Below are 22,712 nucleotides of genomic sequence, written 5' to 3' on the forward strand. Positions count from 1 at the left end.
ATTATCCTCAGTAATATTACTTCAGAAACTTCAAGGTGTTCTTTGCTTCAGCAAGAAGAAAAAAATTCCAACAGTCAAAGTTTGATGAAGAACATTTCATACAGATCCAAGAGAGAGAACAGTTTTCCCTTCTCTAAAATTTGCCTTTATAGTTTAAAAAAGGGCATGTGGTCACTTGTGCAAGCAGACCAGGGGGAGATGTGCTAATTCTCCATGACTTTTTTTTAAGGTGGCTGTACAATTCAGATGGGAGGAAGTGGTGGGTCTATATCTCTGGCGCTCACTCCCAGGTGTCACAGAATTGCCATCAGTGTCCAAAAAGCCCTTGCAAACATTTGAGCAAAAGCTGCCAGGAGCTGCTGTGTGTGGAGGTCAGAATGGACTACTAAAGTGGGTGAGGACTTAGCAGAAGGAGCTGCCCCACTACAAGTCCTCCCACATCTGTAAAGAATACAAACCACAGTGGCTGTTCCACTAAGAGCTTCTTTTGGGGTTTCTTCCGATGGGCCTGGATAGCTGTAAAACGGTGTTTAGCAGAATTTAATCCTACCATTAAGAAAAACAGATTCTACTGAATCAAAGGCCTTCAGGAGACTGTTTAGGGATGTATGAGCACCTCATAAGCACTGGTACTTTGCACATCCTGACTATCAGTCCAAAGAGATCCATTTCAAAAGAGTTCTGAAGCAGGCAATGTTTAGTTTTCCCTCATGTGTTATTCAGGCAATGCACAGGGGAGATGCTTTTCCCTCCAGTTTTTGGTTCAAGCAATTCAACTTTTGACAGCAGCAGAGCCAAAACAGCAGCTGCACGTTGAAGCAGATACTACAAGTACTTTGGGTTTTCTGAAATTTGCCTCCTTGCTCCTCACATCTGAGGTGTGATAGAGGAAGACTGTTGCTGTTACTGTAAAGATATTTTGGTAACACACCCAGTGTTGCTGGTTTAACTTGAAGAAAACTAAGCAGATACAAGGGTGCTCTGTGTGTGTGTCTGCTAATGGAAGAAATCTCATTAGCCTTTTGGAGTGATTACCTAAAACCCCAGATCAAAGATATAGGTGTGACCAGGCTGCAGGAATAAAATGTGAGTTGGATTATCGAGATTATTGAGAAATAAGAGTTTGGAAGCTGATTAAAAAAAACAAACAACAAAAACAAGGTTTTATTGCAGATCCTCAGAAGTGATATCACAAGATAACAGAAAAAACACCACTGCCAGAACAGAATGGCACCAGGAGGTGCCAGGGCTAAAAATCACCACTCACCAGTGGTCAGCTACTGGTCACTAGGAGATTGCAATCTTAAGAACTGAGTAGAACAGGATTTACACAGAACAAAGGACAACTACCCAGTGTGTAAAACATACCACAAATGTGGACATAAGGTAGAACTGCAAACAAATGAGGAATGGGCAAGTAAATACAGTAGGCATGCAGGCAGCATTAGCGAATACATAGAAGAGACCAAAAGTGGGAGAGACTCCCAAAACCAACATAAAGCTTCTGCCTTGAGAAATCCTGGAATACAGATTACTTGGCAGTCACAACCCCCGCCCCCAAAAACACACAGGCACACATACTCTGTCTCTCTAAAGATCTGGGAACCCAGAGGATGATCCCAGAGACACAGCGACTCTGACTACAAGATTTTGAACTGTGTTGTTACTGACAATGAGCTGTGGCACTTGCATAATTGCTCTGCATCATTGGGACCAAAAATACCACTTTGCTAACAGTGCTGAGACCTCGATTAGGCTAACAATGAATTCTTGGCTTTGCACAAAGAAAGGGTTTCTAAAGCTCACATTAGCTGAGTGCAATATTTGCTCCCATGCCCTGCTCTTGAGGACCCCTGCTAACACAGTACAAGAGCTGGCAGGGAATTTGGCAACCAGGGCTGTAATTATGAAGCACATTGCCAAGCACTGCTCCACACTGGGCTCCTTGGCACGTCACCCCTGCTAGGCTCCTCAGCATGAAGGACTCTTGAAACAGCATTCCCACCTTTGCCTTGTTTCAGCAGCTTCCACCTTCCCATCAGTAAGATGGACATCCTGCAGCATAATGCTGGAAAATGCTGCTTTTTCAGAGGCACGACAGGCTGTGAGTACTCTTTCTGTATGACTTAACTATTTTGGCATAAGCAAAACAGTGTCTGAACAAGAAGAAATTAATTCTGGAAGGAAATGTAGAATAAAAGAGAGGGTATGGAGAAGACTGATTCATGCTGTGTTGGTAAAAGGAGTCTGGTACCATTTTACAAAAGCAGCTATTGCCCTTTCTGAGATGTACCTGGTGTATGCACACAGCATTTAATCCAATTAGATTATATTTACCATTAACACCTGCAGCAAGGAATAAAATCTGATAGAGCACAATTTTTACTCACCAGTGCAATTACAGCGTGCCTTGAAAATGTTTTCAGCCCTTCCTGAGCATTTGCATTCCCCATACCCTCAGCAGGTGTGTCCCTGAGAAGAAGCTTCCTCCTTATTCTGCCTGTCAAAGAAATGCCCATGTAGTGATCCACGGGGCACCCCTGGAATGATGGCAATATACAGCAGGGGAAATTAATGCTGACCCATGTCCCATTCCTCAGAAAGCCAGCACCAGCTCATCATCTCATCCTCTTCTGCTGGGCCTTGCTCCAGGCATGTTTCACAGGATTAATTTTAGCTACAAGGGCATTTTGTTCTTTATTGATTTTTTTTTTTGTATGAAAGAAAGCTGAGAATTAAGCTTGCAAAGCCTGCTCTCTTAACTCTATTAAATGAGGCCAGGGTAGATTAAGTTCGTAGTTCATCTTTCTGAGGCTAGGCATTAAAAACTTGGTTCTAAGGTGAATTCTTGGGTGTACGTGGCTTGGCTCAAAATCAGGATCAGAATTTAAACAACTTCACTTGAGGTTTCTTATTTAATACATCAAGGATTTAATTAGAAAGATGGGAAATTAGAAAAAAAGACTTAAAATTGGCTCTCAGGGCACAGGATGAGTGGGGAAAAAAACCCCCAAACATCTCTTTTAAAAACAAATACCGTCTCCATGTGACAGGATGCAGGCAGCTGACAAAGGGGATGGGCCACTGGAATGCGCTGTCCTGAGTGGACTTGAAATGCCTCTTGCTGCTGACCTGAATGATGGCCAGGGTCAGAGGGTCTCATCCTGCACGGGCATCCTCAGCTCGCTGGGTACCTTTCACTAATCAGGCAGCGATAGTCCCTTCCTCAGCAGGAGGCAAACCCAAACAAACTGGGAGCAGTGATGTTTGTAAGGTCCTCAACTGCAGACTTAGCACCTTTCAACACAAGACAGGAATCTGAACTTTTGAAAATGCACCAATGCCTAGTGGCTTCTACCGGCTGCAAATGCTTTAACCGCTTCTCCCTACTTTTAATTCCCAATACTGACTTAAAACACTGTCACTAACAAACTAACAAAAACCCGAAAGACAAGCCAGCGTGTAGAAGTTTTGTGGCCGTGTTTTGAAATTGCTTTTTCTGAGCATGCAAACCACAAAATCAGGCAAGATCCTGTAATCAAGAAGCGCCCACCCCCCGCCCCCAAAAGGCAGAAGCATTTGAGGTTTCCAATAAAGCGTTATAGCAACGACCCACTAAAGTGTGTGACTGCACAGAGCCAGTTACCAGGCACACAGGAGAGGAGGAGGAGGAGGAGGAGGAGGAGGAGGAGGAGGAGGGCGAAGAACAGGCACTGTCTAGCTGTTGAATATAGAAGCTGAGCAGCCCAGTTTGAGATCCCTGCCTCATCTCAGTGAGCAAACCCCACTGTAAAGTGGGGATAACCCCCTCCACAGTGCCCTGGGCGGACACGTCACCACCAGGCTTCTCACCCATCCTAAGGCTTACAGCAAGATAAATACTTCACAGCCTTTTACACAGACACGCATCAGAGGGAAAAAAGGAAAAAAAACCAAACAAACAAACAAACAAACAAAAAACAACAAAAAACCCCACCCAAATTAAGTAATACATCCAGCCTTTGCCAGAAGCAGAATCTAAGGCCCGAATCTCCACTTCTTTGCTGTGCTAGACACAACTACCTCAATATATAAAAACTACGGGAAGTAACAATCATTTGTTTTATGTGTTGTTAAATAATTTGCATATTTGCACCATTACACTGCTCTGGTGCACTGGTGTGTCCTTCCAACATCCCACTGAAAATCCCTCGATCAGGGCCCCATGTCTATAGGTATTTTGGTACTGTGATTTCCTCATTAGTTTAAAGGGCATAAGCAAGTTACTCATGGTCCACAGTATTCCAAAAGAGTCCTGGATACAGCCATGGAACAAGATCTTGTTTGCAGTAGGTACCTCAGAGGGCAGAAAGTGGTTTACAGCCAGTATTATGGGAAGGTTTGGGAGAACGTGTTAAAAATCATCAGCCATCCCTGTCTCACTCTTGGATTTATAATGTGCAAGATCATCAAGTGAACATTTACAGCTCCTACTTGTGACTCAATCTTCCGGGCTGATCTAAATGCCTGACAGAAAATACACAACACCTTCACCTCCCCACTACACACAAATGCTTGCATGACTACTGCTACCAGTTCGGTTTCACTCTTCACCTATTGTAGTCATTTGGACCAAGAATGAAGTGACTGCACAAGATTTGTAAATAACAACGAAATATGAATCATACATATTAATCCCTCCTTTGAATCATGTTTAGATTCAGTGGAGCAGTGGTAACTGAGGCTTTAAGCAATGTGTCCATCCATAAATAACTCAGCATAGTGTTTTTATCAGGCAAGACCTTTCATGGTAGGGAAGTTCAATACACTCGTAGGAAAAAGATTGTCAGAAAGTGGACAAATTGTTGAGACACAATTAAATACCAATTTAACTTCTCTATAAACAAAGTTCTTCATCCTACCTATTTATTTAAAAATCTTATGTGTACTGTTACCTTACTTTGCTTGAGGGGAAAGGGAAAAAAACTGTTGTGTCAGGTTAACAGGGGTTGGCCTTGTTTATGAGAAAATAATGAAAGTAACAACAACAATCTAATAGCCTGGATGTTAGTGATGGAAGAATGCTTTGCAGCATGGAAATTATGAAAAAGGCCTACAAAATGATAGTGATACTGATTAAATCTTCTATGTTGCAATTCCTTAAAATTTCCACTGCCTCTATATCCTATTATGGAATAATATCTTATAATCACCCTTAAAAATTAATGTACCTCCTCCTTAGAATTATGTAGGGTTTGAAAAACTCTGGGACAGCTGAAAACAAACTACACTCATTGCAGAGCACCAATTACCCAAGCACATTGGGCATTCAGTTAACTTACTAAGAGCTTTAGCATCTGCTTGGGCTGCACATTTCTGCAAGTCAAAAGCTCCCAAACATTTGTAACCAAATCAATCAATAAACTCTTGTCTTTGATTGAGATTCCTACAGATGTACAAGATCTTTCTTCCTCATGGCTCAGCTCTCCCCGTCCTGATCCATGGGATGATGCCTACGGATGCTATGCTCTCTACAGGTCAGCTTTTTGACCCTGAACAGCTAATGAACTTTTCCAGCTGACAAAGGGGCTCTCAGCTGTCAGAAATTAACTCTAAGAGTGTTTTGATGCACTTGGGCAGCCAGTGGTTGGGTCTGTGGGTCTTCTGGGTGCAGCTGGGGCAAACAGCGTCTTTATTTGTGTCGCTGAGAATCTGAGAGGATCAGATTAATAATGGACCTGCCTGTGTAGCCTGCTCTCCTCTGCAGTTAAAAACTTGTAAGTTAACTTTTAAGTGACTTAGAAACTCTAAAACCACAGCAGCTGTTACTCCTCTTAAACAGCTCTTCAGTCATCAGAGCCACCATCCCTCTGACAGCTTTGCCAGTCCAGTGTTACCAAGACTAATTAACACAGTCAAGTCTAACACTACAAGTTCTACAGGCTAGAAGAAATAATGACATTCATGAATTTAGCAAATGAGACAGAAGTTATGAATTTAATGATCTGGGAGCCAGTCTTGAGTTATGCAAAACACACTGAGTTAGGTATTCACAAAATTGCTCCAGTGTAATTGTCGGCACGTGGATTGTTTGCAAACAGCTTGCACAAACTACTTAGTGATAATCATTTGTTCCATGACATAGTTAGTCATGCACTATTTCTGCTCCTTGAGTGGGTGATTGTATCCTCCTGAAGGAGAGGGTAAGAACTGGCAAAAATGAGGCGCACCCCGGGAGTTTAACACGGATAAGTGCCTTTGACAAAATACGGGAGCGTCACGTCTCACTAATCTCTGCAAGATGTTTGTGTCTCTCCAGCCCCATGCAAATAATCCACGATGACTCTGCAGAGTCTGGTGAACCAAAGCTTGGGGACAAGGAATTCGCGGCGCCTATTTCTGGCACTGCGATTCTTTTTAACGCTCCGAACAGGGGGGAGTGTTGCAGAGGAGTATCTAATTCCCCCAGACAACCTGAGAGGAAGGGATGACAGATCACCGCTCCTAAGAGTTTGGCAAGAGCTTGCAAACTGCTGTTGCTCTCTCTGCAGGAAATGGTACTGCTTCAAGGAGAGAGAATCTCCAGCAAAAACTGCCACAAAAAGAAAGTATGTTCCCTGAAGACACAAAAATATCGGGATTTTATTTCTTTCCACATTTCAGTTTTTGTTGTTTACATGATGTTAGCACTTGAGTGCAAGTCTTGGTCAGTCTAATCCTAAAATGGTTGGGGTCAAAAGGGACCTTAGCCCCCTGCCAAGGGCAGGGACATCTCCCACTAGATCAACTTGCTACAAGCCCTGTCCAGCCTGTCCTTGAACACTTCCAGGGATTGGGAATGTATTACAGTTATTACAGCAATGTGCAGAATTACAGTTCCACACACTTCAGTGACCTGGGATGGAATTAAAGAAGGTGAAAAACTGTAAGATTAATTCAATTTTGTTGCAATAAAGCATTGATACCCCAGAAGTGCTCTGTGAGGTACCTGGCAAACTGGAGTGGAGCAGTCAGCCAGCAGTGAGAATAAAAGCAACAAAGAAAGACTCAAGAAACCAGGATCTTCTGTGAAAGGATGCCACCGCACCATACAACATTTTCAGTAGCAGCCACATCATTGTGACATTGGGCAGTCATTGTTTCTAGACAGGCAACAAGTCATGGGTAATTCTGACATCCCCTGGCAACTTCTAGTCTTCCAGAGGAGACTTCTGACAAAGCACAGAAATACATCTGGACTTCTTCATGCCTGGACTGGTAGACCAGCCCAGTGTATTTTCCTGTGGATTTACCTGTATTGAAGAGGACTTAATTTCCCATTTGAGTCCCCTGTTCAGTGGTCAGACTGCAGACTCATTTCTCCTGATCTTACTGACAATAATAAGCCATTTTGCTGCTTATTATTCTCCACTAAAATTGTAATAATTTTGTATGACTCTTGGAAGACATGCATTTGCTCTCACAGTGCTGGCATATATGGATCCACAAAAAGATGAATTCTGAATTATTCTCAACCATAGTTAGTGAATTGCTTTCTACAGGATTTTAGGCAAAGTGGGAACTCTCTGGTGAAAGTAAGTCAAATTCAGTAATAAGTAAAATGAAAGATCAGAGTTGACAGAAGTCCAAACTTTGCTTATGAATATATTTTTAGTATCACAGCAACAAACCACAAATCCTATTGGACTAGTTCCTCATTCAAAGCAAAACAATACCACACTTAAATGAGGACTGAATACTTTTGTTTTTAATCATGTCAATTGCATCAGAAACAGCATGCAGGCACTCAACTGAAAAGATTCGCTTTAGCTGTTGTCCTCCTCAACAAGAACATTTTCCCCTTTTCATGAACACTTCTGCAATCAAATTACATTAGGACAAATGCTTACAGAAAATGCACAGCAAAACCAAACACTTGGAGTATTTTCAAGTTCCAGATTCCATGTATATCACCAATTCCTGTGTTTATTAGACTGGGAGAAAAAAAAATCATGGGCTTAGTTAAACAACCAAAACTGTATCTCAAACTGGCCAGTGAAGTAAAGGGAAGTAGTCCCATAGAAGTTTTGGAAGGCTCTGGGACGCTGCCATTCCTTTGTTCTGGCTTGGTTCAGAAATTTCAGGTGGTTTTCAGGCAGAGAAATGAAATGTCTGTGATTATCAGATGTATTATTCACTGTGAATTCTCACTTCATTTTCCTCTTAAAGTACAGTTCTGGGCAGGAATACAAGGGCAGTATGAGCTGGTCAACAAGCTCCCATTCCCTATCAAACAGAGTATCTTCTGCTAATCATGTGGCACTGCTGCATCCCACCATGGGTCTAAATTTGCCACTTATAAACCTGTAAGGGTTGTGAACACCCCAGGAGGACATCATGGCACAGCTCACTTCCACATAACTGCATGTTACATATTTATATGCACTGTCAAAATGGTGGGAAGATACAAAACTGTGTTTCACTGGAATCCAGCAGGCTGAGCTATTTATAAATAAGTGTCTTATTTTTGGTGCTCTTCAGTGCAGATGAACAGTGAGTGATGAGCAATTTATGTTGCTGATCATTTGTATCACAATAGAGCCTTGCAGTCTTTTTCTTCAGTTCATAGGCTCTGTAAGATCAGGATCTGTAGTATCCTACAGTGGAAGACAGGATCGCAGAACAAAGACCAGTGGGCATAATAAAGAAAGGATGAAATAAGCATGCCACACTGAAAATGGAAGAGTAGATAGATAACAGCATCTGAAAAAATATTTGAGCGTTCCTGGGGATTCTGGGCATCAGTATCCAAAACAGACCCACCACCCATCTCTCTCTCTAAAAACAAACTAATTGTGAAGGAATCCTTTCCCAAGAGTACTCCACACTAAGGGATTTTCAATTTAGACAAAGGAAGAAAACATTAAACAAAATATGGCTTAATGAACATGAAATAAGTCATTAGAAGGATGACATGCTCTGAAGAACTCTTAGGGGTATAACTGAAGTGAAAAAGGACTTTTTAATGAACAAGCTTGTAAGCACCCTGTACTCTGTAAATAGTTCATGTGTATAAAAACATGATCGTAAGGATGACTGAATAATCGTAATTTTGGCTTCCCTGTCTTGACTACTGATGTACGGTTCCTAATCAGATGCCACAGGAGCATTGTTAACCATACCAGCCTACCCAGGATATTTCCATACTGATACATTGTGATAGGAACTTTTACAGAGGTGATTAACAGGTGTTTCTTCTCTCTCCATTATCTCAGAGGCAGAAACACTTATGCCACCTTTTACCATTTCCCTGGTCATGAACTCTGCAGCAGACACTTTCACAGACCACAGAATCACAGAATAATTTGGGTTGGGAGTGGCCTTGAACACCATTCTATTCCAACCTCTGCCATGGGTAGGGACACCTTCCACCAGACCAGGTTGCTCAGAGCTCCATCTGACCTGGCCTTCAACACTTCCAGGGACAGAAGGTGAGACATCTGGAATTTTCATGCCTTGACACTTACACAAAAAATACCAATGCTTTCTGCTGTAACTACTTACCTGTGTTTGCCTCAGGGCTGTCAGTGGGTACGTATTTGTTGCCTCTGTAGTTTATCACCTATCACACACAAAACTTAAGCAGAAGAAACCCAGGCACATAAACCTTTCATCTCGTTGCCCTTCTAAGGCAGGGGTAAAATCAGCTCTGCAGTATTAGCACACTAAAACAATGCAAATCACAGCTAAAACACTTTCAGTACATTCTCAAAGGAGGGCAGCTCCAAATAGGGGTCAGATCTGTTTTTCACACTTTTGATACTTACATTGAGTACAGAAAATTCTTAAAAGCAACTGCTGTCTTACAGAAAGCAGTTACATATGAGTGAGCCTTACACACTCAGAAAGTGATAAATAATTATGCTTTCACCTAAAATAGCACCAGAAAATTATCAAACTGTGAACTCAATGATACCAACTTTTCATCTGATTTGCAAAATAAAAAGATCTTTTTAAGCCGGTTTGAGAGAGTATGCTATTAAAATGAGTGTAATGCAACTGCTCTGTCAGTAGCATCATTGAGAGAGGCTGGTGCATAATTCAGCTGCTCTTTCTGGTAATTATTTGCTATGTCTAATAGCTCTTTCTTTGCAACAAATGCGAAACTTCATTTTTAAAATCTCAGTTAATGCTTGAAGATCTGTCTTGTCTTTTGACTCTGTCTCAAGTTAGAAAGTCTTATAAAAATGTCACATGAACAGCATAGGCAATCATTTCCTTCACAGTCTTAAAGAAGCTGGAAGTGGGATAGCATGCCTTCAGGGAAATACTAAGAATTTAAAATATGCTTGTGCAGCACATTCATAGATTTTTATAATCAATTTTAAATACTTTCCACATTGTAAAACAGGCTTCGGAAATGATCATTACAGATGAAAGCGGGTGAAGAGTAATAAAAATACTGTAGAAAGAAGAGGAAAAAATGGTGGCTGCTTCTTCTGAGCTATCCAACATTTGATTTTTCCTGTATAATAATAAGAATCGGATGATCACAGTAATTTCCCCATTTATTGTGGTCCAGTGTCAGCTGAGGGTGCACCTGTGCCAACCTGTGCCCTCCTCCTCTACCCCCGCCCCCCATCTGCAGCCTGCAGCCACCCAAGATGAAACATTTCATATAAAAGTTAATTATCCAGCACTAACACTGCACACTAGACTCTTCCGAACCACTGCCAACTGGAAACCTTCCCATCAGCTTCTGAAGGCTCTCCCAGCTCACCATTCCTGTGGCAGGGCGCATCTGTGGAGGTTCAGCATCATCTCCCCACTCACTGACAAGGCACTCAGAGCTCGCAGAGGTACAGGGTAGCTGCCTGGCATGGGGGTGGCACCTGCTTTCTGCTTGCACCAGCAGGGTATTCCTATGCTCCAGGGATGCAAGATGCTCATCAGTGCCTGCATGGACCTACACTGCAGGGAAATGACACACAGAGCTCAGCTCTGAGGGGTGAACAGCAAGCCTGAACAGAGAGATGCTCTGGAACTCTGTTTGCAGCCAAATCCAGGTCTCAAGGCCAACTGCACACAAACTTTTGGTTGTAATGCCCCACAAGGGCAGCATGAAATGTTACAATGGCTGTGGTATGCCTGTCTCAGTTCTTCATTAAGCTGTCCGTAATTACCAAGAGCTGTGTTATCAGCTTGCTGTGACAGCTGTGAAGCACTTGGGGCCAGGCTGTGAACTTCTGAGTCACACTGATGAGGACCCCTTTGAACAAGCAGCTTTGCTTGAGTGTGACTCCCTTAATAAATGAATCATCTATCAGTGCTGCCTACTCAAGCTTAAATCCTTCTCCCAGTCCTCCTGCTACTTCCACCATCTGCACATCCTTTCCCTGTGGTGGTGAGAACCAATTTGGCTGACTGACAGGGTATTGGGGAAAATGTGGAGTCTTTCAAAGCCAGACCAGAAGTAAAGTACAGTCGCTAATGTCCAAAGCTCCAATCCTAAAGTCCCTGTGCCTGAACCTGCTCCCATTTATTAGGAAATCCCTTTTGGGTACCTACTGGTATGATGCTGCATTCATCCCAGTAACTTGGTGCGCTGAAATCCTGATCTGTCTGACCCTGGGTCCCAAAGTGTCATGAGGGACTCTGATCATAAGTCTCAGCATGAAGTTTGCAAAAAGGCTTCCATTAATCACACCCAACACACCAAGGCCTCACACCCTTTGCAAGACATCCCTCTGGCAACAGCAATAAACCATTATCTACCTTTGACATTAATCCCTGTTCCCATCACTGCATCCTAGATACTGGCTTAATCAGTTTCCTGAGAAGTGTGCCAGAAAGACAATGCTTTTTTTTTTTTTTTTTTTGGGGGTGGGGGGGGAATCCTTTTTTGGGCAAGCATTACTCACTGGAAGCAACTATTCTTAGCCAGGGATCAAGACAGCCCTGTGAATTCAATCCTGATTTGGGCAAGCCATTCTTCTCTGTGCTTGGTGATTCCAGCTCTTTGTCCAGTGCTTTCCTACAAAATTCAATTCCCTTGTTTTGTGCTGCTAGAACCACAAAAAGTAAAGACATAGGGAAGGGCACCTCTTCTTTCTCTTCTCAGTTCAGCTTATATTCTCCTTCTCTTCCCCTGCGTCACTGACATGTGATGTTTCCAGTTTTCTTGCTTCCTTTTCTTGTTTTCTTCCTCCTCTTTTCTCTGGATGCTTTCAGCTTTTCAGCCATGTTATGCCTGGTTTTCTTTCACATTTAAAAATTAATTGGAAATCCAGAGGGAAATAATAGAACATGATAGAAACATTTTATCTGAGGGCTTAAAACTGTAACTAGATCCAGCACAAGCTTAAGTCCTAAAACTATGTGTTTTCAATATTTCATGGGTTTAAACAGTAAACAATTTATTAAATATACCCTAAATGAGAACTTTTAAAGTAGTATTTGAATTTAATCACAATAAATAAATTGAATAGCCCATCACAAGATCATTTGTTGATTTCTACTTTCTAGAGCTCTACTTCCACTGACTTTCATGGACAAATTCTTGGGGGAAATTATATTGAATACTCCAACTTTTCTTTGTTAACAATCTGTTCAGTACAGTAACTTATGTACTCATAAAGAATCTGACAGCAGGTTGTCTTTAAATTTGTCTATTCTAGGCAAAATTATAATTTTTACTTAGTGGATTAAGCCAAGTATTCTTTGATGTTTCTTCTGATAATGCCTGTCCTTCAGCAAAGTAATAATCAATGATTTAACACTGTCATATTTTAATCACTCATCATTGACAGGAGTTTGTGCAGTGTGTTATGAAAGACCTAGCAGCAAGAAAGACATTACTTTGTGAACTCCCAGAATAGAAAAAAAGAGCCAAACCCAAAATAAACATCATATATGGCACTGAATTTGATATTAACTCAGCTTTTCTGCATCGAAGAATCAGCATGAGATAAGGAATAAGGAAATCTTGTTACTGGCCAGCTCTGAATGAGTGTTATCCCAGCAGACTTCAGGCTCTTTCTGTCTCCATGGGACTTTAAAATTAAGGAACCAGAGGAGAACTGAAGTTAAACATTCTCACCACTTTCCTGCACTCTGAAAAGGGATCTTCTGCAGCTGTGATTAACTGGATCTTCCTTAAACCCTTTAACTCCTATAAAGAGACTAGTTTGGGTTTTTTCCCCCTTTCATTGTTCCATGCAAAGATTTTTGATAGAGGAAATATCACTGGGGTCTCTGGCTAAAAGAGAAGCAACTGAACATTTGTTTGCACATCCTCTCAATGTATGTCCTCAATTTCTCTCAAGACCTCTCTCATAAACCCTCCTGAAGTACACAAAAGGCAATTGCCACCGCCCTGTTTACTCAGTGTGAGGTGAGGAGGGTTGCTGGCCACAGGGAAAGACTGAACATGTATTCCTCATCTACACAGAAACTAGCACAAGCTTCCAATATCTGGACTGAGACACATTAGCAGTGACAGTTTGAATGACCAGAGCCTGCAGCCAAATGTGTGTGTTGCATTGTCTCCCTGGAAAATGGAATTATTAAAACTTTCTCCAAAATCAAAACCACTTTTCTGCAAAAATGAAATTCTATCTCTGAGGAGGAAAGAAAAAAAAAGTATCTCTGAGCATTTAGTTGGGCAGAAGCTTTCCCACATCTCCATCCCTTTGCTGTAATTTCTGTCTGCCCTCACTGGTGCAATGCATAGTCTGTGTATTGCAGGTCAGTATGAATTCTGAGGACACTGTATTCACAGTGTTATTCCTGCCTATTTCCGAAAAGACCTGTAATTCCTCACCCAGTCTGGTCTGATATATCTATAAATTAGGAAGCTATTAAAAAAAAAAAAAAAAAAAGCACTTAATTCCTTTAAAAACAAATTAAAAAATAAAATGTTTATAGGCAGTTTCTTTTTACAGCATCTGTTCTGAGGCTGAGCTTGCTTCTCACTGGAAAATTCAATTTAATCTGGAACTTTGACTTGGTTTATTTATTCTTTTGACCCCTTCTGAAGTCATAGCAATAATCAGTAGCACTGCAGTTTCAGTTCCTCAAGAAACCAGGTAAAACACAGACTGGAAGGGACTGATGATTTGCAATTATTTTACTCTGTTTAGTTGCTCTGAGAAGATTCCTTTTCATGTTAACAGACATCAGAGGTCCTGATTTATCTGAAACCCACTAAAAATACTCCTTTAAATTCAGAGAACACTGCTGGAAACATGACCTCCCCTGTATTTCTGATACTATCACCAACAAAATGGATATTATGGACTATTCTTCCCAGACTCTCAGCTGTACTACTAGAAGCAGTATCACTTATTTATTTATGCTTCATGTTCCCTGGATCTTTTCCCTATTCCATCCATGGGAAAATTATTAATGACATTGGCAATCTTGGAATCAAAAAATAAAGTGATTCTCTTGATACAAACATACATAAAGTGACAAGCCTTGCCTCAGTGGCATCAGTGCTTGTGAAGATGCTGTCTCCAAAATAATGAGCTGTCAAAGCTTCACTGCAATTTGCATTTGTGTTAGTAGTGAAGAAATCCAGTGCTTGTTTTTTCCTTGCTGAATGACAGTATTAAATTGTTACTTTTGCTTACTGAGTGTGAAAATTTACTGAAATGACAGTAAAGTGAGAAAAGTAAACAGCATTTTTTCAGGTCACAATAGCACTTGGATTTAATGATAGTGTACATTAACAATTAAATCACATATATAAAATGAAAAAAGTGTGTCTCCCTTTACTCTGTGTAGCCTCCCTTGAAACCAACACATTCCTGAACTTCCAGAAGAGGCTGTTGCTTTGTGGAAGAACAAGTATAGTACCACACCTCATTTTGCTGTTGTCTTGTGATCGTTCATGTCATGGGGAAAGACTTTGCTGTCTTTTTTTTTTATCCTCAAGGTGGTAGAATTTAATGAGAAATGGATTTTTAAATGTGCTTGAACAGCAACAAAACCTTTTAAAACACTGTCTAGGTATCTTACTGTAGCTGCCCATCTGTGGTGCTGTACATTTCTTCTCATGTTACACATCTGAAGTATTACTATCATCAAATACCAGAGACAACAGGCAGTATTATTGAAATGTAATTCAGTTCTGAATCTTTACCTGACCTTTTTTTCTAAGCATTGCTTTTTGTCATGTTAGAGAAGATTTGCTCCAAGATCAACATGCTTTTCAATTACAGTGAACATTTGCCTGTTACAAACTTCTGCATGAAGGAATGACATTAACATTCAGCAGCAGTACAAGACATAGCACGTGTATGTTCCTGTCCTTTTGTAGTGTAGAAAATGAGATTTTGCAAGACATTACTACCTTAAGACCATAAAAGATTTCCATATTGAGGAGAAGCAGTATGACACAGCATCTAGTGAATACTGGGTTTGTTATATTTGCCATGGTCTTCACAGTGCAAAATGCTCTCTAAGGGCAAAACAAGTTTTGGGTCTGCTCCTGTGCCTGTGTGGAAGGAAGATACTGCAGGCTCTCCCAAGAGCATGCTGCAGTGGTTTTGTGGGAGGGAAGACACTCTGTCCAAGCCTCAGCAGAAGGGATGACCCCAGGGGTGCCAATTCAGAAGCAGGGTTAGAAGTCAGTCTTCTTTTCTTCTTTGGAAATCTGCATGCTGGGCCTATCAGCAAAAACTGCCTTGTCTATAGTGATGTAATTTACAACTGCCTCCTCCAAGATGGCAAATCAGTAGAAGAAGCCATTCTGCAGCTCCAGGTCTATAGAGACAGGAACGCGATAGGTCTCTGGCGTGTTCATTTCATGTTAGTGCTGGCATGGGACTGTGAGCAACACAAAATCCCTGCCTGCAACAGAGACTGCTGAGGCCAATAACTCCAGGGACTCATGGGTCCAATATGCTCTTGGAAATCCTGTAACTCTAGGAAGTATGCAAGGCAAAGCTGCTGTAGCACTGCCTCCAGCATTAGCCTAAAAATGATATGTAATAAGTGAAAGTGTGAAAAAAACAGTGTTCAGAAAGATATCAGCACTTCCCAAGACAACCTTGATAGACTAACACACTTGAATACAAGTGCCTGCTGGCCTTTGAGTAAGACTGAGTTGTTTTTTTAAATCCACAGGTCCTTGAAAAGTCTTTTTTTTTAGCTCGGCCCAAAGGAAAAATGGAGTCCCTTCAGCACAGGTGCAGTGCCAGGCATTGGTTTCACTGTCACTGAAGACAATACCAGTTAAAGTCTGCTTAAGAACAAAGTCCTGATTTGGAAAGACCGATCCATTGGGCTCCCTGCTGAGAACAATTTGAAAGTTAAGCAGGAGCACTGAAGTCCATGGAAAGCAGCAATGAAATCTAACCCTGTGCTGCATGTGTTGAACACATCTGGGGAACTCAGGCAGCTTTGGGTGAATTTAGACCCTTCTCTGAGATGGAGGATAAAATAATGCTAACAGCCAGAGCAAATCCTGGGTTCAAGATTTGGCCCTCGGGGAGCTTTGGCTGTTGACTCCAGCACCATTGTGACTGCACATGCAAGGCTGGTAGATGTAACAGCAAACTTGGCTGCTACTGGCACCATCAGTAGCAGAATTCAGCAGCACTGATTACCCCTGAATTTTGGCTTAAACCTAGCGAGACCTGAGTTACATGTGTTTTGCTGACGTGGAGAAGCTTAGCTGAATTAAAGGGGCTATGAAAGAGGTGGAGAGGGGATTTTGACAAGGACATAGAGTGACAGGAGGGGGGGCAGCAGCTTCAAAATACCAGAGGGCAGGGTTGGATGGGATACTGGGAGGAAATCCTTGACTGTGAGGGTGATGAAGCCCTGGCACGGGCTGCCCAGAGAGGCCGTGGCTGCCCCATTCCTGGAGATGCTCAAGGCCATGCAGGATGAGGCTTGGAGCAGCCTGGTCTGGTAGAAAATGTCCCTGCCCATGGCAGGGGGTGGAACAAGATCATCTTTAAGGTCCCTTCTGACTCAAAGCATTCTGTGATTCAGACCAGGATACAGCAGTCACATCTTCAGTTACAGACTAGGAACTACCCAGCACAGACTTTTTCTACCTTTTCTGTCACAATTCAAACACACAAAAACTGAAAAAAACCCAAACCCACAGAAATTAGATCCAGGCTGTGGTCTGTATTTTGGTTTTTTGCAAACCAAATTCACTTGGCAATGTTTTTTTCTAATTACATTTTGAAAGCAAAGTTGAGCTACCTCTTTTTATATAAAACAACTATTTATTCTGTATTTAAAAGGCAACTTGTACCATTTTATTTTGGATTTCCCTTGCACAAGCTTTACAGAATAGAGCATTTTCTTCCAGCTCTTTTACCTGAAGATGATTCCTGGCATCAAACACATGGTTTCAACATACTGTGCCTATTACCTTTCTCCAGAGTGTGTAACACTAAGTTGCCATCTTTCTATTATACAAAGTTTAGCTCCTAATGCTACTTCTACTTGCACCGAAGAGTTTTGTCAAACACAAAGAATTCAGTTTCTACTATTTTAGCTACACAATCAAACAAACAGGATGGGCTGCAGTTTTCACTTCTTTAGTTAGGCAACTCGAATTAGCAAAAATCTGATCTAGTACCAATGTATGAACTACAAATGAAACTGAACTACAGAAAATCTTGGTGCTTTAGCTCAGCTCGATGCAAAGTCAAGTTACACTGAACAACTTCCCTGAGAAGTGTCACCTGGTGCCTAACAAACAGTGCCCATACACAGACCACAGCATAAGACCATTAGCAAACACTCTGAAAGCCGTTTGGGGTTTTTTTCCGTTTGCCTTTTTTTTTTTTTTTTTCTTTCCCCCTTAACAACTTTTTCCTGATATGCAAAGCATGTCCTGGACCCCCCTTCTGCTCTTGGCTCTCTAACTTATCGCAGTATATGACTTCGGGCTAACAACTTCGCTCGTGCCACCGAGCTCTTGTCTGCCTTTCCACAGAGAGGATGCTTCTCCCCGGCCATCCCGGGGCTAAAGCGCAACGGGATGCCGGCGGCCCCGGGGTCCGAGCGCTTCTCCCTCGGTCAGAATCCTCCCGCCAAGATCCCTGCCCGGCTCCGACGCCCGTTCCCCGACCCTTCCCCGCAGCGTCCCCGGGGCGCTGCCCTGCCCGCCGCTTTCTTCCCGTGTCCCCAGCGCCTTACCAGGCTCCGCCGGGGGAACTCGCCCAGCACGATGCTGACCACCGGGATGCGCAGCGCCGCCGAGATGAAGTCCAGCTCCAGCATCTCCCCACGGCTCTGCGGGAAGGCGAGGATGGCTGAGACCCCCTGCACCACCACGGTGTGGCAGAGACTCTGCAGGAAGGAGACGGGGTCGTTGCTCCAGGAGGCGCTGGCTGAAGAGAAGGGGAAGAGGGGCAAGTCGCCCAGTCCCGCCTCGATTGCCATCACCACCTCCAGGGACAGGTTGTAGGGCAGCAGCCCGGGCATGCCGTTCAGGTTGGCCACGGCCAGCAGCAGCGCGTCCCGCGGCGAGGGGGGCGGCCGCCGCTGTCCTCCGCCGCCCCCCGCCCGTCGGCCCCGTGGCCCCTCGGGGCGCCCGCCCGACGCCTCCCCGGGCCAGGCGGAGGCAGCAGGGGCGGCCCGGGGCTGCAGGTGGGTGGCCCCCACTCGCACCGTGTGCCCGATGCGCCGCAGGATCTGGCAGGGCTGCGGGTGGGACGAAGAGCCGGGCACCGCCGCCAGCACCAGGGCGCAGGGCGGCAGCAGCAGCAGGCACGCCCGGCCCAAGACCCCGCGCATCCCCGGCCGACACATGGCCGGGAGCCCCCCGCCGCCGCCACCTCCGGCCCCGCCGCCCGCATCAAGCGCCCCGCGGGCGGGCAACAGCGGCATCAGCCGCGGCGGGCGAGCCCCGCGCAGAGCCGCCCCCGCCGCCGCCCATGGGGCCGCCGCCGCCGCCTCGCCCCCGCCCCGGGGCTGCGGAGAGGCTCAGCCCCCGGACCGCCCTCCTCGGTTCCGCGGGGCCGGGGAGGCACCCGACCCCTGCCGCTCGCTTCACCCGGCTACCCCGCCGGCGGTGGGATGCTGCCCTGCCCGGGTCCCCCTGCCCGGCCGCTCCTCCGCAGCCCGGGCGGGCTCTACACAGCTCAGTTCCCGCTCCCCGCTCCGAGCCCACCGGCGCGCCCCTGCCCGGCCCGGCTCCCCGCCGCCGCTCCCCACGCTGCTCCCGGCTCCGCTCCCCGCCTCGCAGCGTCTCCGCTCTGTAATCCCGGCCTGGCTCCCTGCGGCACCCCCCTGCCCTTGTTCCCCCGCAGCCCTCGGAGCGCTCCCCGCCGGCTCCGGAGCCGGGCAAAGTTGCCGGTGCGGCTGCGGGCGGTCGCTGGGCTGCGCTGCGCTCCCGCCGGGAGGGACAGCAGGCGCCGGCCGCGCTCGGCTCCTCCCCGGGCCGCCCAGGGGAGGAAGGGGCTTGGGGGGCCGCCCCTTTGCACCCCTGGGGGAGCGTCCCGGGAATGCCCCTACAGAGCTCTTTGTCCGCTGCCGCCGCGGGACACTGCCCTCACCGCGCCCGGGCAGCGGAACAGTTTTCCGTGTCCGAAGGGCTGCGAACCGAAGGTGAGGCTTCGGTTCCCCCTCGGCTGGCGGTGGAGCCGTGTCTACCGCTGCCGCTTGTTGTGGGAAGCAGTGCTGGCAGTGCCCAATGCCTTTCCATGTGCTGCTGCTTCAAACGGAACCGTTTTCCGACATGTGGGACCCGAGATCCTGATTCCGCAAACCTGGGGCACTGCCTAACGTGGCTTTTAGACAGAACACCCTTGTCCTAAGGGAAAACAGGGCAAAGCTGAGATGGGCGTTTGTGTGCGCGTCTGAAAGTATCAGGGGAAATCCCCGTCATTGTCTCAGTTCTGGTAGACGGGTTTAATCCTGGGCTGTCGGAGCCGTGCTGACCCCAGGTCTGAGACTCTTAATACCGTGCTTGGGGCATTGACACGTTTCACGTCCTGTGTTGGATGTACAGGGTCTCAGAGGAATCCCTCTCCGCAGCCCCGCTGGCCACCACGGGGAAATCATCTCACGGGTCTCTCCGGCAGCGAGGCGAGTGCTGCCTGCTTGAGTACACCTGAATGTATTTTCTGCCTGTGGGACTCATGTCATCTTTCCCTGTTTGAGACCTGAGTGCAGCGCAGCGTCCTGCTGTCCTGCATGGAAGGATGGTTTGAGACATTCACACCTGGAGTGTTTAGAAGTCTTTTGGCAACTTGTCCAGCAGTTTACACTGACCTAGTGTTTTAACTTAAGATCTTTTCTGAATGTTAATAGTCTTTCCCCTTTATTTGAGGTTTATCTTCAGAGATATTTATGAAGAAAAATAAAATAACAGAATCACAGAATGGTTGGGGTTGTAAAGGATCTTTAAAGGCCATCTACTCAAACCCTCCTGGCATAAGTGGAACATCTTCAAGTAGATTGGGTCGCTCAAAGCCCCATTCAGCCTGACTTTGACTGTTCCTAGGGATGGGGCAATCACCACATCTCTGGAGGACCTCTAAAAATGTTTTTCCACCCTTGCTGAAAAAACTTTGTTGTCCTCCCTTGCTTTTTCTTCCATTGGTATACACAAAATCTGCATAGAAATAAACACTTCCTATCACGCTGCATAAAAGAGGAGGTCACTGCCTCCCAATAGGTCTGAACTGTGTGTTTTCTGATTTAAATTAATCTTTCTTGAGCGGGGGTCACCAGAGATGTACAAAGTCTTCAAGGCAAGGTCTTACCCACATCTTGGGCAGCCATGCTGCTGTTTCTCTGTCTCTAAGTCCTTTTCCTGTCGTGTCCTTATCCCCAGCATGCTGACGTCACACCTGCCTGCTGTTACCTTCCCAGCGCCCTGCAAAGCCCTTGTTTCTCTCACAGTGCTCTCTCTAAATTGGTACAAGGTTGCAAAATTGGTTCCCAGCATGGAAAAGTACAGATGGTAGCATGGTGGTCTGTAGGCCAAGAATGCACCATGTTCTACGTGTAGAGGTGAGCTGATAGCAACAATTTCCTACTTCCCCTTTTCTTCTTCCATTTTTCTTCTAGTCTTGTAATCACATTTTTATTTCTTGTCTGGTCAGCCCAGCTTCTTCCTGTCACTTTTCCTCATTTTCGTTGAAGGAATGGATGGATTGTGTTAACATAGGTGTTCTAGGTCTTCTCTGTTAACAGTAAGAATTATTGGTTGGAGAATTGGCTTTGAATATAGTAAATCTCACACAGTGCAGAGAAAACTTTTCTTTTTCCCTGAACCACAGGAGTTACCTTTCAGGTAGTGAGAAAGAGATCATTTGAGATTTGTACAGCTCCAGAGGTGTTGTCTTTATCTGCATCCTGTTTGTCAGGTTTGAAAGAAAACTGGTAAGCATATAAATTTTCTGCTCTGTAGTTAGATAATTACTAGTTTTCATGTGGGAATTATTTTTATAAGAAATAGCGACTCTTCTGTGTCTTTAGAGACAGCCCTAAATTGTTATTCATTTAAAGCTTAATTATAGCAGCAAATACTTCTCTGGCTTTTGGGCACAGGTGACACTACTTTTAAAAAGCACATGCTTCAGGAAATGTAATCAACCTTATTATTGAAAGAATTCCAAAAATTACACTAGAAATCAATTAATAAAATGAAATCATTCAATATCTATTTTTTTCCTGTTTGCCTGCCATTTTTCTGGTGAGTTTTTAGTTTGTTTAGGTTTTGTTTTGTTTTATTGGGGTTTTTGTTTGCTTGTTTGTTTTTCATTTTTGGATAATTTATGGCCAGATTGTGATATGGTTTTTTTTTTTTTTTTTTGGTCATCAGTGCTACTCTGGGGATTATGGCTGTAAAGAATTTGTGCTCTGGATTCAGTTTTGAGCAAGTCATAGCAAGTGGTCGCTGTTAGAAACTTGACCTGTAAAGAGTGGTCAAACTTCTGTTTGTAATATTTTTGACTCAAATGGCTCTACATCTTGAAAGTATCTTTTCAGCTTGATCATTTATAGCACTAAATAAATTATTAATTTGTCTTCTCTGATATTTGTGTTTATTTCTACTCTTTGCTCAAATATTTCTGTTAATAAAATTCTCTGCAATGCCCCGATATAACAAAGTGCTTGAACACAGGCTTTGTTTTTCAGAACACATTAAGTACTCCTTAAGTACTGCTCTGTGAGATGCTGGAATATTTCCAGAAAGTGCCCTGAGAAAGGATATAAATGCCTCCAAAGTTTATATATTTGGAAAGTTGTATCAGTATTTTTTCTGCTTTTTTCCCCATAAATATTCATGTGCAAAAGAGCACAATTGTTTTAGTCTAATAAAATACTTGGAGACTGCTATCAGTTGCACCCTGCTTTTCAGAAGTACTGCAGTCGCTCTTCTAGGACTGAATAAAATACAGAATATAATTTTTGACAGAGTTTTGACTTTTTTCAACTTCATGCTAAGGACTGGCTGCCTTCAACACTTCTCCCTCATTTTCCTTTTCTCATGGTGGTTGCTGCCATGCGAAGCCCATTCTGCTCTTTTTTTTTTTTTTTTTTTTTTTTTATTCAACTGAAAAAAGACCAGGCAGACCCAGGCAAGTGGATTCACCTCCTCTGAGCTGGTTGTCACCCTGTGTAACCATGAGCAGAGCAGTTCTGGTGGCATTGATTGCTGCAGAACTGTGGCCACAGAATTTATCCATCCTTGATCAGTGTCTGAGCATCACAATTAGAGCTGGTGAAAGCCCTTCAGCAATGAAAAATGCAGCAGGGAAATGTGATTA

At 44.1% G+C, this 22,712-nt stretch overlaps 1 protein-coding gene across 2 annotated transcripts in view; it reads right to left on the reverse strand.

Moving 5' to 3' along the window:
- Positions 1 to 18,819, reverse strand: part of GRIN3A (glutamate ionotropic receptor NMDA type subunit 3A) — a 66,373-nt gene extending 47,554 nt beyond the window's left edge. The window contains exons 1-2 of one of the 2 annotated variants that reach the window (XM_053932467.1): positions 18,379 to 18,739; positions 18,127 to 18,279 (exon numbers count right to left, since the gene is read on the reverse strand). In XM_053932467.1, coding sequence (XP_053788442.1) covers positions 18,127 to 18,279; positions 18,379 to 18,726 — 501 coding nt within the window. In that variant the 5' untranslated portion in view covers positions 18,727 to 18,739. Of the gene's footprint in view, positions 1 to 18,126 lie in introns of both variants that reach the window. The other variant, XM_053932466.1, reaches the window with a different exon arrangement.
- Between the last annotated feature and the right edge of the window lie 3,893 nt (positions 18,820 to 22,712).

The sequence above is a fragment of the Vidua chalybeata genome, chromosome Z (genome assembly GCF_026979565.1).
Source record: "Vidua chalybeata isolate OUT-0048 chromosome Z, bVidCha1 merged haplotype, whole genome shotgun sequence".
Lineage (NCBI taxonomy): Eukaryota > Metazoa > Chordata > Aves > Passeriformes > Viduidae > Vidua > Vidua chalybeata.